At 60.3% G+C, this 23,591-nt stretch overlaps 5 protein-coding genes and 1 non-coding gene across 6 annotated transcripts; 4 read left to right on the top strand and 2 right to left on the bottom strand.

Annotated features, from left to right (window-relative positions):
* Positions 1–728: 728 nt before the first annotated feature.
* Positions 729–2,456, top strand: VTJ83DRAFT_4838 (uncharacterized protein; the record flags this gene model as incomplete). The annotated part of the gene is made up of 4 exons (XM_071011371.1): positions 729–797; positions 873–906; positions 968–1,281; positions 1,377–2,456. The coding sequence occupies 4 exons, from the start codon at positions 729–731 to the stop codon at positions 2,454–2,456; spliced, it is 1,497 nt and encodes a 498-aa protein (XP_070866288.1).
* Positions 2,457–3,782: 1,326 nt separating this feature from the next.
* VTJ83DRAFT_4837 (uncharacterized protein) lies at positions 3,783–5,381 on the top strand (the record flags this gene model as incomplete). Its single annotated transcript, XM_071011370.1, has 3 exons — positions 3,783–3,978; positions 4,079–4,991; positions 5,369–5,381. 3 exons carry the CDS (start codon positions 3,783–3,785, stop codon positions 5,379–5,381), a joined length of 1,122 nt encoding a protein of 373 aa, XP_070866287.1.
* A 916-nt stretch (positions 5,382–6,297) lies between these two features.
* Positions 6,298–8,304, bottom strand: VTJ83DRAFT_4836 (uncharacterized protein; the record flags this gene model as incomplete). Its single annotated transcript, XM_071011369.1, has 1 exon — positions 6,298–8,304. The coding sequence occupies one exon, from the start codon at positions 8,302–8,304 to the stop codon at positions 6,298–6,300; it is 2,007 nt and encodes a 668-aa protein (XP_070866286.1).
* Positions 8,305–11,711: 3,407 nt separating this feature from the next.
* VTJ83DRAFT_4835 (uncharacterized protein) lies at positions 11,712–15,308 on the top strand (the record flags this gene model as incomplete). The annotated part of the gene is made up of 3 exons (XM_071011368.1): positions 11,712–13,359; positions 13,434–14,307; positions 14,378–15,308. 3 exons carry the CDS (start codon positions 11,712–11,714, stop codon positions 15,306–15,308), a joined length of 3,453 nt encoding a protein of 1,150 aa, XP_070866285.1.
* A 579-nt stretch (positions 15,309–15,887) lies between these two features.
* VTJ83DRAFT_t99 lies at positions 15,888–15,986 on the top strand. Its single transcript has one exon. It is a non-coding gene; the product is annotated as a tRNA-Ile (tRNA).
* A 1,005-nt stretch (positions 15,987–16,991) lies between these two features.
* On the bottom strand, positions 16,992–23,018 carry VTJ83DRAFT_4834 (uncharacterized protein; the record flags this gene model as incomplete). The annotated part of the gene is made up of 3 exons (XM_071011367.1): positions 16,992–22,527; positions 22,577–22,760; positions 22,844–23,018. The coding sequence occupies 3 exons, from the start codon at positions 23,016–23,018 to the stop codon at positions 16,992–16,994; spliced, it is 5,895 nt and encodes a 1,964-aa protein (XP_070866284.1).
* Positions 23,019–23,591: the final 573 nt, after the last annotated feature.

Below are 23,591 nucleotides of genomic sequence, written 5' to 3'. Positions count from 1 at the left end.
CAATGCATCCACCGTCATACATTCCAAGCAAGGCAGGACGTATTCACTGAAAGTGTCGGCGTGGCGTTGGGTTGAAGAAAGATTTGCATTTCAATACACTTCCAGTTCCATGGTGACGCGCTCAGTAGTTACAACTATGAGTGTACGGTACAGGTCGGGTAGCTACCTGATTCAGCCCACGACGTAGTCCTCGTTACCGGGCAGCGCTCGTCCGATATCTCGGCCCAAAGGTGACGCCACTGTGGGGCCGCCGCCGCACATCCCCCACAGCGTGGCATCCACTGGCATCCTGGCCGGACTTTGTGTTGCTTGTCCTTGACCCGCGGGCTTCGGGCCTGGGGGGGAAGGCTGGCTAGCGCTAGTTAGCGTGAGTCAAACAACCAGACCACGGAGGTGGTGGTGAGCTGACCTGATCCAGGAAGAAAGAAAAAAAAAACATCAACTCACAGAGAGCCGACATCCTTCATCATTGTAAGGGACTCGCCTGAGCTTGAACGATAAATTGAACCTTCTCTCTATCTCTCTTTTTTTTGTAGCCTCTCTTCTGTCCCAATTCGATCATAAACCACTGCGAAGTAGACTCCTCGCATTGATCTGCGTCTCGCCATCTGCCGGGCTTTCAACCGCAACACAACACATCCCCAACCTCGGCTCATCCAGCAGACACACCCTCGATCTCACTCTCATCTCAAAAAACTCTGCTCAAGAAACAAGACAGATAGATCATCATGGCGCTCCTGACAGGCGCCGAGGTGGCAAAGCACAACAAGGCTGATGACTGCTGGGTGATTGTCCATGTCCGTCTTTGACACGCGCTCCTCCCATCGTACCTTGCCTCGGCCGGCGCTGACGGCTGCCCACCGCTCTCACAGGGGAAAGCGTATGATGTGACGGAATTCTTGCCCGGTATGTTTGCATCCCCATATCCAGGGAGAGCATCGTTCCGGCTAACACGCTCCTCTCCCAGAACATCCCGGAGGAACCAAGATCATCCTCAAGTACGCCGGCAAGGATGCCACGGAGGCGTTTGACCCCATCCACCCGCCAGATACCCTCGACAAGTATCTGCCCAAGTCCAAGCACAAGGGCCCCGTGGACATGAGCACGGTGGCGGTCGAGAAGCACGAGGAGTCGCCCGAGGAGAAGGAGCGCCAGCTTCGCATCCAGCACATGCCTCCGCTCGACCAGTGCTATAACCTGCTCGACTTCGAGGCCGTCGCGCAGAGGGTCATGAAGAGGACGGCGTGGGGGTACTACTCGAGCGCCGCCGATGATGAAATCGTAAGACCCATGTCCGTTTTGGTTCTTGTACGCCTGACCCTTTTCCCGTGCTTCGCACGCTGACCTGGGCTTCTCCTCCGCCCCTCGCCCAACAGACGCTCCGCGAAAACCATGCCGCCTTCCATCGCATCTGGTTCCGCCCTCGCATCCTCATCGACGTCGAAAAGATCGACATGTCCACCACCATGCTCGGCACGCCCTGCTCCATCCCCTTTTACGTGACCGCCACGGCGCTCGGCAAGCTCGGCCACCCGGAAGGCGAGGTGGTCCTGACGCGGGCCTCGCACAAGCACAACGTGATCCAGATGATACCGACCCTCGCGTCGTGCTCGTTCGACGACATTGTCGACGCGGCGGCCCCGGGCCAGGTCCAGTGGCTGCAGCTCTACGTCAACAAGGACCGCGAGGTGACCAGGCGCATCGTGCAGCACGCCGAGCGGCGCGGGTGCAAGGCGCTCTTCATCACGGTCGACGCGCCGCAGCTGGGCCGGCGCGAGAAGGACATGCGCTTCAAGTTCACCGACCAGGGGAGCAAGGTGCAGGAGGGGCAGGCGACCGACACGTCGCAGGGCGCGGCCCGGGCCATCAGCAGCTTCATCGACCCGTCGCTGAGCTGGGCCGACATCCCGTGGTTCCGGTCCATCACCAAGATGCCCATCGTGCTCAAGGGGGTGCAGCGCGTCGAGGACGTGGTGCGCGCCGTCGAGGCCGGCGTGCAGGGCGTGGTGCTGTCGAACCACGGCGGGCGGCAGCTCGACTCGTCGCGCTCGGCCGTCGAGGTGCTGGCCGAGACGATGCCCGTGCTGCGCGAGCTGGGGCTCGAGAGCAAGATCGAGGTCTACGTCGACGGCGGCGTCCGGAGGGCCACCGACATCCTCAAGGCGCTGTGCCTGGGCGCCCGCGGCGTCGGCATCGGCCGGCCGTTCCTGTACGCCATGTCGGCGTACGGGCAGCCCGGCGTGGAGCGCGCCATGCAGCTGCTCAAGGACGAGATGGAGATGGGCATGCGGCTGCTCGGCGCGAGGTCCATCGCCGAGCTGACCCCGGCGCTGGTCGATGCGAGGAGCCTGGCGAACCACGCCGCGCCGCCGGTCGACGGCCTGTCGCAGGCCGTGTACGAGCCGCTGGCGAGCCCGGCGCAGAGGCCGACGGCGACGGAGAAGGCCAAGCTGTGAGAAGGAGGGGAGGGAAGGGAAGGCGGGAGCGCGGCGGGCGGTGCGCGGTGGGCGTTGGAATATCGGGTGGTAGATGGAGAAGGGGTCCAGACCAGAAGCCTTTGCCTGGAGTTGGATATACTATAGAAAGATTTTGCCAACTCTATGGGAGTCCAGCCTTGTCTACCGATACGAGAAGTCCCTTTTTCCTATCCTCCTCGCATCGCGCATCGCCGATGAGGGCGGGACTGAATGCATCCAGTCTTGGTGAAACAGCCTCCCTTGCCGAGATGGCCGTGCCCTGCGGCATAGGGAGCCGTTCTTGAACTTGCGGCCCGGACGATGGGGCGCACGATGGATCCATCCGATTGTTGCCCGGTTGCGTTCCTGTCCGCGTATGCCGAAGCCACGCTTTGTTGACAGGCAAACTGGCATCCGGTGTGTGCACACGGTATTATACAGATTACGCAGCTAGGTACTTGATAGGCGAGGTACCTAGGTAGCTTCTATGACCATGTCATCGGTAGACCTGCCACCCACCCATCTTCATCCTCACCATCATGTGCTCGGTGGCCCCCTCCCCCCCTCGTGCCCCGGCCCAACCTGAAAAGGTGACGTCACTCACTGGGGGTCGGACGAACCGCGGCAGCAGCACCGCTCAGCGACGCCGCGGCTCTGCTGAAACCCCAAGCCACGCACTGCCAAGCCTTTCATGTTCAACAGCGTGACCTCCTAAGCCGTCCCCGAGCTCTCCTGAGCCCTCCTGAGCCCTCCTGGGCCCTCCTGGGCCCCCCTGGACCGCAGGCGCTGAAAGGGTCCCGTGGATGCGATGCCACCAGCCGCCGGCCCCCGCCGGCCCCCGCCCCCCCTTCAGGATCAACGGCCGCAACCTGTCCACCACCACAACCACCACCAACAACAAAAAAACAAAACAACCTGACAACCTGACAACAATAATAACAACAACAAGGCAGGGATCGACAGGGCATCCACCCACAAATCACTGGAACCCTCCTATACAGACTTGACTTTTTTTTTTTCCTATTGGTTTTTTGTTTCGTCTCCCTTACTGCGTACAATAGCTGGGCACTCAACAATAGAACGAAAGGGCTGTTGCCCGAGGTAAATGCATTTCCGCCTTTGCATGCGCGCATCGCTTGCATCGCGCCGCATTGCGTAGCTCGCCTCGTCCTCCTCCTCCTCCTCCTCGTCGGTTTCTCTTTTGAGCCCTCTCCTTTTTCTTCTTCTTCTTGTGTGTCTCTCGTCTACGACCCTCGGCTCGACCTTTGTTTCGATTTCCGAAACGACAAAAAAAAAACGCCCGCATCGCCACCCGCAGCTCGCGCCATGCCGTCGGTCCTCGAGGCCAAGATCGTGGTGCTCGGCGCCCAAGGCGTCGGCAAGACCTCGCTCGTCATGCGCTACTGCAAGGGGACCTTTGCGCCCTCCCAGATCCAGTCCACCGTCGGCGCCAGCTTCCTGACCAAGCGCGTGGTCGACACCGACACCGACACCTTGGTGCGCTTGCAGATTTGGGATACCGGTATGGGTTTGGCCCTCTTCCCCGTCCCGCTCTTCTCTTGTCTCTTCGTTGTCGAGCCTGGTCCGTGCCGACGCTCACAGCCTGGCTCCCCTCTTCTCAGCTGGACAGGAACGCTTCCGCTCCATCTCGCGCCTCTACTACCGCGGCGCCAACGCCTGCATCCTCTGCTACTCCATCACCGACGCAAAGTCCTTCGCCGAGATGGGCGTCTGGCTGACCGAGCTGCGCCGCAACCTGCCCCCGGACATCGTCCTCCACGTCGTCGGCACCAAGGCCGACATCGTCGCCCGCGACCCCTCCCGCCGCGAGGTCCCCTTTGAGCGCTGCATCGAGTACGTCGCAGAGAACCTGAACCCCGGCATGGGCTGCACCCCGCCCGGCGGCGGCGCTGGCTTCCCACCCGGCAGCGGGAGCAGCAGCGGCGGCGGCGGCGGAGGAGGAGGAGGAGGAGGAGGAGGAGGAGCAGGAGGATCAGGAGCAGGAGGATCGGCCGCCGCCTCCAACGACCGGGTCAACGCCACCGCGGCGAGCAGCAGCGGCTTCTTCTTCTCCAACTTCTCCCTCCCCATCCCCACCGCCGGCACCTCCGCCCCTTCGGCTTCTGCCGCCGCCGCCTCCGCCGCCGCCGTCGCCGACGATCGCCACCACAACCACACCCCGCACCAGAGCGGCACCCACCTCCCGTCCTCGTTGGCGCCCTTGGGCGGCAGGGACCTGGAGCCCCGCAGCCCGAGCAGCCACCGGTCCTCGGGGTTCTGGGGCCAGGAGGCCGGCTGGGACGCGTGCCACGAAATCTCGGCCGAGTCGGGCGAGGGCGTCGACGAGGTGTTTCGGGTCGTGACGCGCAAGCTGGTGGAGCAGAACCGCAGGATGCAGGCGGCCGTGCTGGCGGCGACGAGGGGCGAGGCCGGCGGGCCGGACGCGCCGGGGGGCATGACGCCGGGTGGAGGAGGAGGAGGGGGGTACGGCGCCGAGGGGGCGGATTATTATCATGGGTATGGGTATGGGTATGGGTATGGTGGTGGCGTGGGGGGTGGCGGCGGCGCTTTTGATGGGGATTCTCGGGGAAGCTTTCGGGTTGGGAGGGATCGGAGAAGTTGGATTTTTTCATCGGGGTTTGGACCCATTCCCGGTGGTGGCGGAGGAGGAGGAGGAGGAGGAACGGTGGATAACGGGTACACCGGTGGCGGATCGAGGCAGAGCCTGGGGAGAGGGCCGTGTTGTTGACGGGGCCGGGCATGCTTCTTTGTTTTTCTTTGCTTGCTTCATTTCGGTCGGTCTCCGATGGGTTGGCTTGGTTTGATTTTGGTTCGGGTTCGGGTTGGGTTCGGTTCATGAGAGGCATGGCACTCCAAAGGGCGCATAGTATATGGCTGACAGGGCTTGCAAGGGCTCGGGACTAGAAAGGGAGGCATGGGAGGACGGGTTCACGGACGGGCTACGGACATGAGCAACAAGGCTGGGTGAGAGACGGAAGGGAAAGGAGGATAACGGTGCATCCATCGTTCATGCGTACGAGGTAACGACGATACCCCCATGGTCTTTTTTTTTTGTTTTCTTTTTTTTGTTTCTTTTTTTTTTTTGTTTCTTTTTTTTTTCACGCGGGCTGGGCTGGCTGGGTCAGGTTGATTTGCATTTCGGGTCGATTTGTTTCTCCTTCTACATGCACTGCCGGGCAGACTGTTTTATGCGACTACAAAAGAACCAACGTTGCTTGGTGGATCGAGCCTCGTAGCTTATTGAGTGGCGTGGGCGGTGTTCTCGAGAGCTTGTCCATCTCAGCATATCAGCACGGCGTGGCTGCGGGCATGGCTGTTAAGTCCTTGTTACCTACCGTAGGGGACGGACACCTTGGACGACACTGTGAAGGGAGCAAGCTTGACTCTTTGGTCGGATGGTTTCATGGATCAGACCCGTGGTACCTAATATGGATTTATATATATATATATATATATATATAACGACAAACTTTGAGTGGTATCTATCGACCTTCCCCCAACGCCAAATCAAACCATCAACAGGATGCCTACCCTGTGCCCTTCTTGTCCCTCAAACTCATTCATTCATGCATGCATCTTTGCATGCACGGACATACCATAGTTGCATCCCAACCAAGAAACCCCCCCAACCCCAACAAGCGCCTAGCATACCCGTCTCAGCCCTGTGAATTTGAGCTCAGACCATGGCTTCCCTCCCTCCTTCCCTCCCTCTCTCCCCCTCCATATCCCGAGCGTATACTAATATAGTAAGTAGTCTATGGTATCTTCCCCCAAGCCCTCTATCCGATTCGTATCGCATGGCATTATCGCGAGATCATCCTCAATACCCCGTCCCCTCCACCGCCGCGACCCTCGACCCCCTGCCAAACAACCTCCGAAACCCGCCGCTGCCGCCGCCGCTGCCCATGCGAATGCTGCTCCCCGGCGTCTTGGGCCGAGCGATGCTGCCGCCGTCGAACGACATCTTGGGCCGGCCAAGCAGGCCTGCGTCGAACGACATTTTCGGACGGATCACCATGGCGGGCGCCTTCGCGCTCGCGTCGGTCCCCCGGCGGCCGTGGTGCGAGCGTGCGGTGCTGCTGCTCCTGTTGTTGTCGTTGTTGTTGTTGTTATTGCTGGTGCTGCTGCTGCTGCTGCTGTTGTGACTGGTGGGTGGGCGGGAGAGGTAGTAGTGGTCCTTTTCTGGGGGTGCGGGAGGGCGGTCATCGTCGTCGTCGTGGGTGCCGTTGTTCTTGTTGCCGTTGTGGTCGGGTGATGGACGGCGGATGTGGGATTGCGTGGTGTTGGCCCGGGGCCGTGGTGCGGAGGTGGCGGTTTGGGTGGGCGGCGGTGGTGGTCGTCGTGGTGGCGATGGCTGGCGTTCTTGCGGCTGCTGTTTCTGCGCCCGTGGCTGCGCCGACTCTTCCATTCGGCGCTGCAGCAGCTGTTGGAGCTGTTGCTGTTTCTCCACCTCCATCTCTTTTTCCTTTTGGCGGCACCTTTCTCGCTCCTTTCTCAGTTCTTGCTCCCTCAGCGCCGCGATGTGTTGTAGTTGTTGTTGTTGTAGTCGTTGGCGTTGCTGCTCCTGTTCCTCCCTCCGTTTTTGTTCCGCCTTTTCGAACAGGAGTTGCTTCTGCCGCCTTAGCTCCTCTTCGGCTTGTCTTCTTTGCTGCTCGCGCTGCTCCGGCGTCGGCTGGCTTTGTTTCTGTTGTGGCTGCGGCTGCGACTGCGACTGCGACTGCGACTGCGGCTGCGGCTGCGGCTGGTTCAGGTCCTGGCTTGGTAGCAGATCCGGATCCTCTTGGTCCTGTGGTTGTTGGTCCGGCTCCTCCTTTGCCTGCGCCTCTTGGTCAATCGACTCAAAAATCTTTTGCTGCAGCAGGTACTGCGCGTGGTGATGTCTCTGCTCGATTGTTGGTAGCGGGCGAGCTGGCTGCGTCGGACACAGGTACGAAGCCTGCTGGCGATGCAGCTGAGATCGGGACCGGGACCGAGGATGGTACGGATGAGGCCGGCATTGCTCATGCCCGTGGGCCGCTGGCGGCGGGCCGGCTGGTTCCAGCTCAGCCTCGGAACAGCCGTCATTGGCCCAGTCGCGATCCTCGTCGTTGTTGACCACGACGTACCAGCCGATCTCCTCGCCGCGCTGCAGCTCGTCGCGGAGCTTCTCGAACCAGCCCGGCTCCGGCACGGCCCCGCCGTTCTTGGAAGACGGGATCCCGATGGCGGGGTAGGAGCTCTGAAGCTGCATCTGCTCATAGCGGGCAATCTCCTCTGCGATGTTGCACGAAAGATCGATGCGCACGGCGTAGTCGGCCACGTAGGCGTAGGGTCGCGAGACGGCGCTCAGGTCACGCGGGTCGTACTCTTCCAGGAGCTTGACGGCGGACCAGGACTGAGCCGCAAAGTCATCGTCGACGCCCTCGGCGGCCGATTCGTCGTCGTCGTCGGCGGCCGTTATGGGCAACGGCGGGAGCAAGTGCGGACCGGCGCGGCTCTGGGTGCGGCTGTGGCAACGGCCGGCGGCGCTCTGGCTTCGAGAGCGAGCGCGGGTCTGGCTCTGGCTGCGGCTTCGGGCCCGGCTCTGGCTGCGGTCCCTGCCGGCGGTCCAGTCCAGGATGCGGCCGTCATGGTCGTAGCCCGGTTCGCGCGTGGGGTCGTAGGGGCCGTTGGCAGGCGAGCAAAAGGGGAGGAAGTCAAAGATCTCGTAGAAGGAGCCGAGGATGTACTGCGAGGAGCGCGCGGGGATGATCCAGTCGGGCGAGGCGTCGTCAAGGTTCTGAAGGATGACGTAGACGCGGATGTTTCTCCGCTGCCAGCGGAATCCGTGGCACAGGTAGGCGGGCATGACAACTGGGAAGCCGGAAATAGGCTATTAAAGAAGATTCCATCTGACAAATACCTCTCAGGGCCGGGGGATGGAAGAGAAGTGGTGTATGTAGTTAGGACGACGTTGCGAGGCGAGGCTCACGTTGGGGTTCTTTTGTCGGTATCGAGAATACTTGCACGGGCTAACGTTAGCCTCCTGACGGGTTTACCGACGCGTAGAAACACATGGGCGCGTTGGCAATGTCAGAAGTGCTTTGCCCCAGGTAGGCCGTCCAAAGTCAAAACATGGAGTGTCACAGGCACAGGACAGGGGGGAAGGGGGTTCGTTGTGGTTGAAGATGCGACGCCGAGCCCGAGCCAGGGTCTGTGCCGTCGGAGATCAAACAGCTTCCTGCTTCTCCCTGCATTCCATGGCACGATCCTCCAAAGTCAAAAAGGAAGAGAGCATCCGGATTTGGGTTTTTTTTTTTTTTAAAAAAAAAAGAGGGCGGGGTGCTGTACCACCAACAGCCTCTCTCAAGCTTGCATACTGCATAGGTGTGGTTGGTTTCACGGAGCTGAGGGCGGGAACCGGCGAGAGAGGGAGGATGGTCTTCCCAGAGCGTCCCAGAGCCGTGGTGTACAAGAAAAACAGAAAAGAAAAAAAAATAAAACTACAAGCACCATTCCTGTGCCCTCCAAAATTACCTATACGGAAGATAAAAAACAGAATCAACGACCTTTATGAACAAAAGCAGAAAACTACGCAGTAGTTACTGGACAACTAGGTAACTACAAAAAACAATGGGCGGCACAAGGTACAAGTTCCCTAGGGGGGGCTCGCGCAAGAAAGGCGGGGCCGACCCCGCCAAGCGCTGCAGCGTACGCAGTAGGTCCCTCCCCCACTCCCTCAGGTTGTCTTGGCTGTTGCAACCCCAAACCGCCACCTTTGAATCTCACCTTTGTTGAGGCTGTCCTTGGCGTTGCAGCGGGCAGCAGCGAATGCCGGATGTGACCCGAGGTCAAGACAAACCCTGTGGAGAACGGCTTGATCTTCAAACAAGATTTCGTAGGGCTGAGAGCTACCAGGCTTGTCAGGCCGTGAGGCTGGGTGGGTACAAGGTACCTGAAGAGCCCGAGAGAGACAGGTCCCGAGGTCTTCTCCCTCCAGAGGTGGGAAGACCTCGTGAGGTATCCTCTCGCTGGAGGCCTTCTTCTGGTACCTCTGGCGACCTCTCCATCCTAGCCTGAGCTTCTGCCGCCTGTAGGCACGAGCCGCAGTTTGGGAGAAGGTAGTCCGGACCATGACTTCTCAGCTGCCGTACGTAGGCCAAGTGGCATCCTTGAAGCGAAGGTGCTGAGAGGGTTTGGTCTCTCATTTTCCCCTGTCAGGTCCCCCTGCGGCGCGCCACACCACGGCATCTGATCCGTCTCTCAGGGATTGACGCTATGTAGGGTCCTGACAAACATTGGGAAATGCAGGTTCAGAGAGAAACATCACGACGCATGTCGATATCGATGCTGCGCGTATGTTTGTTGTTTGGGGGGGATGGTGCTGGCCAATACATCCCTATTACATAGTCGATTCTCCATCTGGTATGCCCCACGCCATACCCAAGTCCCGAAGAGGCTCGGGAGATATGGCTACGGCGTAGGCGGGGTGGCGCTGACCAGAAACCGAGCTTTGAGTCAGGGTCATCATGGACACGTTGATTCCCAAGCTTGGAGGGCATGTCGAGTGCGCGGTCCTATTCCGTCCACACCAGAGCATTTTGTTGACAATGGGAATTCTAGTTCTGGTTCTAGCCTGGCGCCAAGGCCAAGCAAAGGTGTTCGGCATCCCTCAGGGGCCGGCGTGGCGTGCCCCACTCGGCCCGAGCCCAGCCTCCGGGGTCCGGGGCCGGAGCCGGCCGAGTCGGTCGACCTGCCTGTTCAGGCAAAGTGGAAGTGCCGACAATTCACCCAGCTCAAGTTGGCAAAGGGATCCGAGTGAGGATTCCGGGGGTGGGCATCAGACGGCACAACGGCAACACCAAAGGGGTGGCCCGAGAAAACAGGAAGAGGCGGCCCGGAATGAGTTGCTGCGGCGTGTGGTTTACTAATCCATATGTTTCGTAATCCCGGCTGTGCCTGAGGTGCTAGACCCTAAGACATGATTGTCCATGGTGACGGCATGGGTGACTACCTAGGTGCTTCTCCTGCGCGCAGTCGTCAGGTGAGGTGAAAACAGACGACGAGCTAGAAACGTTTCCTTTGTTTTTCTCTTCTCGGTTGGACTTGACGTCGTACCATGAAGGTCCGATGTCGGTCGGCAACGCAAGCGTTTCCCGACGGGAAGCAGCGTCTTGTCCGGCCCGTGTAGCTCGGACTCGGGACATTCAGTCACCCGAGCAGAAGAAATGAAAAGTAGCAATGGACAACACAACGCTAGCAAAGCTCCACCGGGCCTCGATGGACTGGAACACGGAACATCAGACGGCAGACGGGGGGCGGCAGTGGTAGTGGTGGTGGTGGTGGTGGTGGTGGTGGTCAGGACAGGAAGTGCACGAGGAGCGACGGTGATAAGGGCCACCAAATGTCTTCAGCTCCGAAGTGAAGCGGGGTCGCCAACACGTACTTCCAGTATTATGACGCATTCTCTCTTGATGGGCGTTTTGTGGTATACCTGATGAGAGGCGATCCTGGCCTAGAGGTATCCTTGTATTGAACCAAGTGGCTGTCGGTGTTTAGAATAGGGATGGTACTGCCGTGAGCAGAGAAACCGACCTATGATAAGGTACTGTGTAGGTAGCCTGGAAAGCGGGGTCGGGTCAGGCGGCATGCGAGGTAGGTGGGCGGTGTCAGGGGTCCATTCAGAAGCGGTTTTTGCATCCATGCACCTTCCATGCATGCATGCAGAGCAGAGGTCCCATCCATGCGTGCTGCATGTCAATCGAAAGGCGCAAAACCCACATTTTCCCTTTCTGCAACGGCTGGCTTGGCCCTGCTTGAACCCCAACGCCCGAGGCTCCCCATGTCCCCATGACTGACGCTCTCGTGTCCGGGTCAAAGATATGGCCAGAACCAGGTGGAATTGGCAATTTTGCGCTCTCCACGCTCGCAGCGTGGCCTTCTCTGGAGGGGACAAAAATAAAAAAAGGCCGGAATAAAACCAGGGTTTCTCCCAAGCCGGCAGGTTCACAGACCTGAGCATTCCGGCTTCTTGACATCACGAGCTACATGCTACGCCCTTCCTGTCCAACTGACCCCTTCAGCTGCACGCTAGCACGGAGTACCACCACGGTCCACATACCTCCATCCAAACAGCCAGACACGCTGCGCAGTAAGAATGGCCAACCCGGTCGGAGAAGCCCATCGCGCCCTTTGGACTGACACGATGACAGTCCTCCTCCGCCCGTGACGTCGCCTGCCTCGCCGCGCCCTTCGGGCCACGCGCGTCCCTAGACAATGGACGAGTTCGTAGCTTGGGACCCGGCCGCCGACCCGGGAAACGACATGGAACCGTCATGCCTGCTCTCGGGCGACCCGCAGCTGCTCGACTTCGATCTCGCTCTGGCCAACGCAGACGGAGACGACTTCTCGTTTTGGGCCATTCAGCACTTTGAGAACAATGTCTCCCCCCTCCTGGCGGCCGAGGACCTTATCGTCCCCCCCGGCCGCCCCAATGGCCCCTTTGAGGACCATCTGGAGGAGCATTTTGAGTCCAAGTGCACCAACTGCCGCCTGGGCGGCTACGATTGCAAGAGAATCCCCGAGGGTCAGTACAAGGGCTACTGCACCAGCTGCGTCGCCCTCCGCTGCGCCTGCAGCTTCAGCTATACCTTTGAGCTCCCTTACAACCCCTGGCCTCTCATGGGCGACCATCCCAGGACGTTGCCCGAAGACCTGCCCGCCGACGCGCAGCAGCCGGCGCCTCCGGCCTCGGGAGCCGAGAACCCGGGCGAGGCTCCCGCAAGCGCCGCCGCCGCCGCCTCTCGGGGCAAGGCCGCCCGCTTTTCGCGGGAGGCCGTCAAGATCCTCAAGAACTGGCTGTCGACCCACAGCAAGCACCCGTACCCGACGGACGAGGAGAAGGACATGCTATGCAGGCAGACGGGCCTCACAAAGACCCAGATTACAAACTGGCTGGCGAACACGCGGCGCCGAAACAAGAGCGCCATCGCCCACCGCTCGACCTCGCCCGGCGTGCGCGCCTGGACCAACCCCCCGATCGACATTCCCGCCCGCCGCGGCACCCCCGCCCTCGAGCAGATGAATCCGCTGCAGCGTTGGCAGCACTCTCCTCCCGAGCACGAGCCGGCTTCCGTGTCCGACATTGCCCGCGCCATACGCTCGAACCAGAGCCTCTCGTCGGGCTTCCACAGCCCCTACAGCGCCAACTTCACCGACGACGGCACCGGCCGCTCCCTGTGCGACTCCAACATCAGCAGCGCCAACACGTCGCTCTCCAGCACCGACGCCTACTCGCACGGCTCCTTCAGCTCCTGGGGCTCTCGAGGCTCGCTTCCTCGGGGCCGCCGGCGCAGGAGGAGGAGGGTCGCCCACATGGCGCCCGCGGCGGCCGCCGTCCCCCAGCTCGGCCCGCCCAAGACGTTCCAGTGCACCTTCTGCACCGAAACCTTCCGCACAAAGCATGACTGGCAGCGCCACGAAAAGTCCCTTCACCTGTCGCTCGAGCGGTGGGTCTGCTCGCCGCACGGCCCGCAGGCCCTGAACCCGGAGAACGGTCAGATGGCGTGCGTCTTCTGCGGCCAGCCGAACCCGGACGAGGCGCACATGGACGGCCACAACTATGCCGCGTGCCAGGAGCGCACCGTGGGCGAGCGCACCTTTTACCGCAAGGACCACTTGCGTCAGCACCTCAAGCTGGTCCATGACGCAAAGTTCCTCCCGTGGTCCATGGACCCGTGGAAGGCACCGGCCCCGGAGATCCGCTCGCGTTGCGGGTTTTGCGGGATTCTCTTGAACACGTGGTCCAGCCGCGTGGATCACCTGGCAGACCACTTCAAGAAGGGCAAGTCCATGGCCGACTGGAAGGGCGACTGGGGCTTTGAACCGGCCGTGTTGGACATGGTCGAGAATTCGATTCCGCCGTGTAGGTTTTGCCGCGAGCCGACCGACGTAAGGTCCTGCCCGATACATGACATCGACCTGCTGACAATCCCAAAGACCTCATTCACGACGAACGAAACTCGCCGAACCCTTACGAAGCATCACGGCCGGTGGCGGCGTCAGCCCGCCACGCCTTCGAACTGGTCATCTCGGAGCTGACGTATTACATCGACGACTGGCGTGAGAAGCATGGCGCGCCGCCCTCGGACGAGGAGCTGCAACGCGCAGCGTGCGCCCTCATCTGCGACTCGGAGGAGCCGTCCGAGGCGACGCAAACCCCCTCGTCATCATGGCTTCGCGACCTCATCTTTTCCTCCGAGCGCCTCGCGCAGGATGCACGATGGTCCAAATCCAAGGGCGTCGAGTGCTGGCAGCAGCTCAAGATCAACGGCAAGAAGAGCATGTTTGAGCTCGACCCCATGGAGCTCGAGCTGCAGGAGTTTGTCAGGGCCCGGCGGCTGCTGGACCTGAGCGTCTCCGAGACCGAGCTGCAGGCCGAGGCATGCCGCATCATTCAGCGCATGGGGGCTGACAACTCGAACCCGTCGTCGGCCCATGCGGTGAACTTCTTCCTCCGCCTCGCGGGAGCTTCGGTCGGCTGGCTGGCTGCTTTCCGCCAGCGGTGCGATGCGGCGGCGGCTGGCTCGACCGGCGAGCTTCCGGGCAGCGACCGGCCACCGCCCGCTCCCGTCGCCGAGCCTGGGGCTGGCGGCTGGTGCTTGGTCAGCCGGAGCCCATGCGGCAGCGGCGCACCCAGCACGGAGCCTCGGTCCCGTGGCGCCCTGTATCTGAGCGACGCAAACTGCTACCAGCGCCTCGCCCGCGAGCTCAAGAAATGGGTCGCGGCCACCATGTCGCCCAACAACCCCAACTGCCATGTGCCTAGCGACGACGAGTTGCAGCATCAGGCCCGTTGGATCATCTACGAGGAGTTCGTGCCCTATGCCCCATATCTTCCCCTCACTTGTCCGTCACTGTGTCATGTGCTGACCAGCTCCTAGCGACGACCCTTGGAACCAAACCGCCGCCGACAACTACGAATGGCTGCGCCGTTTCAAGCGCGACGTCGGCCTCATCAACGACACCTCCGTCCCCGGCCTGCCGCCGACCCTCGGCTGGAACATGACCCAGGGCGGTTCCGGCTTCTCTCCGCCGTACATCTTTCCGAACCCGTCCAAGGCCTCACAGATGACACCCTTCCCGGAACTTCCCACCGCGACAACAACCACCAACCCTGCTTCTGCTGCTGCTTGTTCCTCATCCTCCTCCTTCCCCCCCACCAGTCTCGACCGCACCATTACCCCCTCAACCACCACCGCCGCCTCCACCACCGCCACCAGCAATAACATAATCGACGTCACCTTCCGCCCCGGCTGCAAACCCATCCCTGCCCGCACCTCCACCGCAAACCGCTTCGTCCGCTCCCTCGCCGACACGCGCCGTCACGATCCTCCCCCGTCCGTTTTCTGCTCGCGCGAGCTAGAGCGTGCCCTTATCGAGTTCGTCACGGCAGAAGTCGTCTCCGGCAAGCCTTTCCCCAGCGCGGAGCAGATCCGCGAACAGGCAAGGCAGGTCCTCGGCCCGGCGGCCGTCGGGGGGCTGGGAGGATGGACACCCGCGGAGGACGCGGCGGTGCTGGGGAAGTTCGTGGAGGTGATGAAGAAGAGGTTGGGGCTCGGCGAAAAGGGGGGAGGGGTGGAGGGGCAGCGGGAACGGCAAAGGAGCCGAGAAGCGCCTTCGGCGGAGATGTGGTTCGGCTTTGGGTTGGGCGTCGGCACGGGGACCCCCGCTCCGCTGGACTTCTCCTCCTCGTCCTCCTCTGACGCGGGAGCGGGCGCCCAGCAAGACTCGCTGCAGCAGATGCTAGGCTTTGACTTTGGAGACATGGGCGACTTTTTGGGCATTGCCACGGGTGGGATGCCTATGGATTGAGGGATGCATCGGGTGTAAGCGGGGATGTGATGATGGATGGGTTTATAGAAATGGTAATGGCGGATGAGCGAGATGCCGAGATACCACGTATTTTCCATGTGGGAGGATCGATGGATATGTTGATTTTTGTGTAAGCTGCTTCATTTGCTCGCACGATAGCGAACCCAACCACTCCGTTCTGGCTTTGTGTCCCGCCTTTTAGCTGCCCTGTTGAAAGCTCAACGGCCCATGGTCTTGTGCAATGAAGCGAAAGGACGTCTACATGCTGGTATGGAGGCAAAGAGCAATGCTAATACTATACCTGTCTTCCTGTACACATGCTCCTTGTGGCACCACCGCCATGGAAACGTTGGTCTAATTAGTTCTCTAGGAACGGAATACCAGAGATTATACCCACCCATGTCCATGTAGGAAGGTCAGAAATGCCTCACGTCATTGAAAGCTCCTCAAGCTGGTTTGGGTGTGTAGGTGGGTGTGCACTTGTCCATGCCGAGGGTTCGTCGAGCTCGATCTCTGGTTCCTGCTGCCATCTCGCCCTATCAGTCCCCACCCCGCACCTGCAGACCAACAAATCAAAAAGCCCGGTTAGCTCAGCTGGTTAGAGCGTCGTACTAATATATCCCCTCGGGAATATATCAAGTAATGCGAAGGTCAACAGTTCAATCCTGTTACTGGGCAGTTTCCTTTTGCACCTTTTCCCCCCAGGCTCATCATGATCGTTTGTCATTCTCCGTGTCCTGTTTTCTTTTGTTTTGTTTTGCGTTCAAGTTGTTTCCCTCTTCGCTCGGCATCTAGGCGTTATTCCTTTCGTTTTCTACAAACTGTGTAGGGTGGGTGGATGCAGCCGGAACTTTCAAGCCTCTCCCAGGCGACTCGATACGATCAGACCGAGGTATCCTACGGTGGTAGGCCCGATTCGTCTGCTGCCCTGGGTTGAGGAGTCTGACCAGCCCAGAAGCATCCAGGGGCAATAGCCGTTTTCTTGCGGTCCTCATGGTGCTACGAAGGCCTAGGCATCATTATCACGTCTGGTGGCATATCTGTTGGCAATCATCAAGTCCACAGGAGAAGCATTCGAGGAGGTAGATGTGTCTATTAAGTTGCTTATTTTCAGACAGCAAGTGGTTGCAGCCTTCATTGTTATCTCGACTGCAGTTCGTGTCTTCTGTCCATCCTGATAACCATCCTAATTCATGGATGACGCTGCCGTCTCTCTCCCGCGTGGTGTGCATGTGTGTGTATGTGTGTGTGTACCTTATGCGCCGGCCCTCTCTGCTCAAGGATATTGGCTAAGGTGGAACGATAAAAACATCAGAAAGAAGAAAAAAAGTTCGTTCCAGCAACCCCATAGAGAAAAATAAAATAAAGCAACCCCTAAGAGAAATGTCATTGTATTTGCACCTGACCCTCGCTCCAGGCCCATACCATCCATTTTCCACATGTTCCTGTGTTCTGTCTCCGCAGCAAAAGCAAACCCAGCCAGCCTGTTCTTCTCCCGAACCATCCATCCCATGCAAGAGCGCCGAGCGGAAGGGAAACAAATGATGTACCGCCCGCCCCAGAAATATCAGAGTAATAAAGTAGTATGTTGCAAGGAACGAAGACAAGAGAAAGAGAAAGAGAAACCGAGGCGAGACACCCCCCGCAGCCGTTTCGAAGAATGAACCCCATGAGCAAGAGAAATCAGAACCAGTCCTCGTCAAACGCGCCACCCACATTCTGCACTTCCCCCACCAGGCCGGGCTGGCTCTGTCCGTAGCCTGAAGCGAGAGCATGGCCGCTCGGTTCTTGGGACCGCCGCTCAACGCTTTGCTTGCTCGGCCGTCCACGCTTCCTCGGCGGCTGCGACCCGGAACGAGCCTGCTTCTTCTTCGGCCCGCCTCCGGCACCGCCAGCGCCATGCTGGGCCTTGCGCTTCCTGCCCCTCCCTGTCGACGACGGGGTATTCTGCAGCGCACCGCCGTCAAAGTCGCCATCCTCGGCGCCGCTGCCAGAATACCCGTCTTCACCGAACTCCCCTTCGTCGTCAACACCCATGTCGACGTCCTCGTCCTCCTCCTCATTCAGCACGAGGAACTCCTTGTCCACGTTCATCAGCTCGATGAAAGCCCTGCACGTCGCCGTCATGCGCCCACGGTCGGCCAGCGATTCCATGATGCTGCCAATCTCCTCCCACACCTTGTCGCCCGTGATGCCCTGGACTTTCACGGGCGGTTTGGCAAGGTCCTTGGATTGCAGCTTGACCTTGATGCCAGACTCGGCGCCGCCGCGTCGGGTCGTCCCGAGGCCGTACACCCGGCGGAGGTAAGTGCGCACCTCCCACAGCGCGAGGAGGATCATGGATCCAGCGGTGAGCTGGCGCAGACGGGCAAAGTCGACGGTGGGCTCCGGAGCCGGCGGCTGGGAAGCACCAACCCCCGGCTGTCCCGGCTGCGAAGGTTGGCCTTGGCCTGGGCCTTCAGCGAGGAGCTGCTGAGAGGGCGTCGGCTCATCCAGCACGTCCACGCGCAGCTGGAACACCTCGGACTCGATGGCCTGCGCTACGTTGGCTCCGGTTGAGGTCACCAGTTTCTCGATGGCCGAAACGATACAGTGGACCTCGCCAACCGTGATGTACTCGAAGAAGGCAAGGTTCTCGATGATGAAACGCGAGTATTGGACGTGCGAGGGGATTGTCTCGGAGGTGTCGAGCTTGGATATGTCAAAGTCGACCTGCGCGCAGAACTTCTCGAGGAACTTTTGGCGGTTCTTGGACTTGCTGATCTTGAGCACTTCCATCAATAAGTGCATCTTGGGCGTGAACGGGTTGGGAGTCGCGCCGCGCGGGTCCTTGACGATGTCACGTTGGTACGCAAAGGCGGACTGGATCGCCTTGACGTATTCGCGTTCGACGACCGTCTCGTGCTTGGTATGGAGCGCTTTGTGTTCGATGAAGGCCAGCTCTGAGATCCGGGGATTCGTCGACGTCTCGAGGGTGATAAAGGTCACGCCTGTCTCCTTGGGGTGCACCAGACCCTGCCGGTTGATGCTGGCGAGCACCTCGACGGCGAGAAAAGCGTGCTCGTCCTGCGTCGATGTCGCGATGCGCGTGATCTCACGCAGGAAGCGATGCGTCGTGGCGCTCGCCACATCGTCGTAGTTCGTGCCGCCAATCACAGTCAGCTCGCGCTTCTTCTCCGACTTGGCACCGTTGATGGGTGGCGCTTCCGAGGCTTCCTCGGAGCGCTTCTCCTCGGCGAACAGGAACTCCTTGAGCGACCGGAGGATCATGGTCTCGAGCGCTGGGATCTGATCATCGAAGACCTGTTGGAACGTGGTGTAGACATTGGCAGACACGTAGTTCCGGGGCGATGCCTGGCAGACGAGGCCGACGGAGTCAAGCGCGGCCTTGCGGATCTCGAGGGGCTGGGACGGTGCGGCGAAGGGCACGACAACATCAACCATGAGCTTCGACACGGTCTCGCCGTTCCACTTGGGGAAGGCCTTCTTGAACATGTCCAGATGGCTGTCGAGATTGCAGTGCTTGCCCGCCATGCCCACGATGAGCGAGTAGCGGTCGAACTGGCGGACCTTGAGTTGATCAAGCGGCTCCCTCTGGCTCAGAGCGCGCAGCTTTTGGATTCCCGTCAGACTCGACAACACCAGCCGTGCCAGGTGCTCCGAGGTCTCGAGCAGCGTGCTGATGATCCACAGGCACGCCATGACGTCGTCCAGCAGCGCCCGCGTCACTTTGGACACGACGGGCATCAGTTCCTTGCGCACGTCGGCAAGGAAATGAGCCTGGGCGCTCGAGAGCTGTGGGAGAACCCGGCGGTAGATGACAACCACCGCCCTGGAGACGGCCAGGTCGTCGCTGCTGCTGATGCCCGTGATGTGGGATTTGAGGAGACGCAGCTGCTCAAAGGTGAACAGACGTGCTTCGGCCTTGGCAAAGATCATGAGGACCTGCAGGGCGTCGCGGCCTGTAGGGGCCGAAGGGTCGCCGCCCGAGTCCCCGATGTTGACCAGGTCGAACATGCTCGCCACCAGCTTGGAGCAGACCTCTCTGGATGCCTCTGCTGACTTGGATCCCGGCGCCAACAAAGACTGCAAGACCTTGTCGAGGACGTTAGCCACGCCGCCGCGCTTCACGGTGCTGACCATCAGCGAGACGTGCTCCGACAGGGAGATCTGCCCTGCGGCCGAGTTCTCGAGCCCGTGGAACGGAGCGAACCAAATCTCTTCGATGACCTGGCGAGCGAGATCTCGTACGCTCTCCTCCGGGTCCTGGACGCGGTGCAGCAGGCCGTTAGCGATGGCGCTCCGGAGAGCCCGGTTGTTGTTGCGGAGGTAGATATCCTTGGCCAATTTCATGGCGCGCTTCCGCACGCCGGGACCCGCGTCGGCAAACCTGTCGATGACCGTCTCCGTCATCTTTTCCTCGAGCGCCGGCCGCATGCTGATGCACTTGCCGATTAGGCCCAGGGCCGAGTCTCGGACCTGTGTGGATGAGTCGTTGGAGCAGCGGAGGATCAGCTGCACGACGACCGAGTCGCCGTCCAAGATGGAAGGATCCGTCTCCAGAACCTGATTGATGCTCTTCAGACTCTTGCTCCTCACTGTCGGCTGGTCGCTAGCCATCGAATTCAAGAGGATGTTCAGAATGCCGCTGAAGGCCTCGCAAAGGGGAGACTTTAGCAGGATGATGGAGTAGGAGAGCCTGGCTTGCGTCTGGCTGACGTCTTTGAAGGAATACTCGCTTGATAGCCAGCGGCGGTCGCGGATCATCTCACGAAGCCGATAGGCCAGCCGGCCCAGCTCCTGGTCCCGCTCACGAGAGTCGTCTTCGAAGGAGTCGTAACAGGCGCACGCTTTAGCGCCCCAGTCGGACACGATGAACGAGATGGCGCTTGCCAGGTGCGGGTCCTGCGAGAAGCGGCTTTCGAGATACTCGACCGTCGCGCGGTACGGACCCGTCCATGCAATCATATGATCGGGTCGGGCCTTGAGCTCGAGTGCCGAGGCTGCCAGCTCCGACAGGAACGTGCCCAGCTCGTCCGCGGAGTCAATAGCGCCTGCCACCTTTCTGACGTGGCCGCGAAGCTTCGATATCGCGGCACCCATCGTGCCCAGGAGCTCCAGGGCCATGTTCTTGGCGGGCACGCCCGATTTGTCGTTCTCGACGAGGTTGACCATCATGACCATCAGCAGCCGGAGGAGCAGCTCGGCGGCCGGCCAATCCGGGTTGTCCAGGCACGTCGTGAAGTCCTCGACGAAGAGATCGAGGAGATTGCGGTAAGGTGCGTCGCCTGACTTTGTCGACTTGAGAGCGCGGTTCACGATGAACTTGACGACGTAGGTCGCGTTGGCCTTGGATGTCTCCAGCAAGGGGGGCGCGAGACTATCAAGCTCCTGGATCGCCGTTGAGTGCTGAACGGCAGCTTGCTCCTCGTCCTGAATCATAAATGATTCCTGGTTCGCATGCTGGCCGTCACCGTTTGTCTCCTCGTCACTAACAATTGCAGAAGCCTTGCTCTTGCTCCTCCGCCCATCCACTCTGCCGGCACTTGTCTGGATGAGGCGCATGATGAGCGCCGAGACGGGCTGGATGCTGCTGCCATCGACGAGCTTAAACGTCCGCGCACGCCTTCCAAGTGGGAGCTTCTCCAGCGATGTCAGGATCTCGTCGAAGATGCCCTGACGCTGCGCCGGGTTCAGCACAAAGATGTGCGAGAGCATGTCCATGGCGACCAGGCGGAGCCCATCGAACTTTTGTGTGTCCATGACGGAATCCTTCTCGGCGCTGACCGTCTCCATGAAGATCAGGCGCGACGCAGCAAACTCTAGGGTGTTGGTGACGGTGTCGGACGTGTCCACTTTGGAGATCAGCGTGGACATGAGCGAGAGGAGCTTCTGGCAGTCGGTGAAGAGCGAGCCCATCTTCTTCTTGCTTGACGCCACGGCGCGGAACAACTCGGCCGTATGTTGCGTGCTCCTCAACTCGACGATGGGGATAACGACATCGTCAATCAGCCGCTTGCAGAGGTTGAGAGAGTGCTCGATGACGTCTTCTGGGTAGAGTTGCTTTTCCTCGCGCTCACCGCACATCATACGCAGGCAGGTCCGGGCGGCGCGCATGGCCATTTCGAGGCCCGGAAGCTGCAGCAACCACTGGTCAAAGTCGGCTGCGCCCCATGCTTCGTCGATCTTGATGTCCAGGGAGTCGATCTGCTTAAGAGCGGGCTCCGAGAGCCGAAAAAGGCGCAGAAGGTGATCGAGAGGCACCCGCTTGTAGCAGTTGAGAGAGATGGTCTTCGCCAACAGGGTTTGTGCCTTGGCCTGCGCTGCAGCCGTCAGCGTCACCTCGTTATCGCCAACCACCGTGACCATCTCATCGCTGGTTCGTTGGGTCAAGGCGTAATCCTCGGCTTGGAAGGCGTTGTGCAGAAAGATCCGCAAGTCGTTGAGAGCCGCGTCAGCCCTCTGCCGCATGTCCAGGCTATAGATGTCGTCGCCGTCGAGATCGTCGCGCTTCCGCCTCCTCACCGACATATCTTCTAGCGGCTCCGGCTCGTCTGGGACTGCGAGGTATTCCTCCTTATTGATCTTCGCGGCGCTTGGGATCTCGATGGCAATGACGGCCTTCTCCGAAGCTGGCAGCGCCTGGGGCAGACCGGCCGGCGGTAGGTTTGGAGACGGCTGCGGAACATCCAGACCAGGCCGCGGCGGTATCAAGTGGGCGGCTTGGCCATGAGGGAAAGGCGCAAAGCCCGCAGGGTCCGGAGAACCGTGTTTGATGGGAACATTGGCGATCCCATGAGCGCCAGACGTGTTTGCAGGAGCAGCCGCGGCCGTTGCAGCAGCTTCCAGCTGAGACTTTGTGGGCAGGGGAATCTCGATTCGCGCTTTCGGGGGCGCCTGTAGCTTGCGGTCTGTGGGCGATCTGGAAGGCTCCTGCTTCGGCGGCGCGGGTGCGGGCGCGGGTGCGGGTGTCGGCAAGGGAGTGTGCTTGTGGTCTGTGGGAGGCTCTTTTTTTGTCGGGATCGGAGTGCTCAGGGACTTTGCTGGACCTTCAGACGTCCGTAATGTCGGGGTTTCGGGCGTAAGGAATCGGAACGGTATTGATGTGTGATCGAACACCATCTTGGAAAACGGCGTGAGAGAAGCGGCAAGCACCTGACGCGCTGGAGTCTCTGGAGCCGGCGGCCCGGCCGCCATGTTGGGTCCCGTTTTGAACTTGCTTTTGTCCAGTCAGCGAGATTCTTGTCCGGCGCACGACACGAACGTACTACTGGGGGATGTTTCCGCGCGCTAGTAGATTCTGGACCTGGCCAACGACTTGCTGGAGGCGCCGAGACTGAGCATTTTGTGATGAGGCTTCTTGGTTTAATGCTGCGAAGTCGTGGCCTGGGACGATGTCGGTCACCGGCGGCGCCGGGGAGGCTGAACCTATTGACGGAGGCGGAAGAATATCTGTTGGGTGGAAGGTTCGTTAGAAGAAGATGGATTCTGCCTTGACGTTGGCGTCGGGGGTGGTTTTATGGGGGGGACAATACCCGAGTTGAATGGGGCAATTGATGAGAAGGGCGTGTATGGAAGCGCCTCGTAAAGAGTGAATGGCCGTGTGAAGGGCATCGTTGTGGCCGGCCGTGGCTGCTCGCCCGAAGCGGCAGAGGGGTGAGCGCTGTGGGAGGGAGGGCCATTGTAGTTGTGTGGCCCTGGATTCGCCATTGTGAAGAGAGGTGGATCACGGTTGATGGCTGGACATGGCTGGCTTCCAGGTTGACGATGCCTGGCCCGGGCTCGGCACGGCTCGACGACGAACAAGTGCAGGAGAGCGGAGGGCGAGGATGGAACCGCAAGGGTGTGCGACGAGAAGCCCGGAAATGCTGGTTTATTTACGATCCGCCATTCGCATGAATTTGGCTATCGACCGTCCTCCTGCATTGGGGTCCGGGACACGTCGTCGCGGACGGGGATGGTCGTCAATCGCGTGTTGGCTGCCCGTCTTGTCGTTTGCCGCGCCGCGTCGATGGCTGATGATGTCGGATCGTGGAGCTTTCCGATCCTCTGGAGTCGAGATGGAAGTGACCGAATTGGACCCACCTTCAGCCTTGCACGCCAAGGCAACCAACCCGTTTCCGGGTGCGCTTTCCACTGCCAGAATGGATGGCCTGTGCGTGGGTCGGGACCCACTAAAATTTCTGGATGTCAGTCCCGGTCTGCAAACCAAGATCCCAATCATCCCGATCCATTTACATATTCATGAGAGCAACCCTCCCAACACTCCAAACGACTTACACA

Source organism: Remersonia thermophila, chromosome 4 (assembly GCF_042764415.1).
Source record: "Remersonia thermophila strain ATCC 22073 chromosome 4, whole genome shotgun sequence".
Taxonomy (NCBI): Eukaryota; Fungi; Ascomycota; class Sordariomycetes; order Sordariales; family Chaetomiaceae; genus Remersonia; species Remersonia thermophila.
The sequence above is the reverse complement of the archived record's forward strand: the minus strand, read 5'-3'. Positions and strand labels throughout refer to the sequence as shown.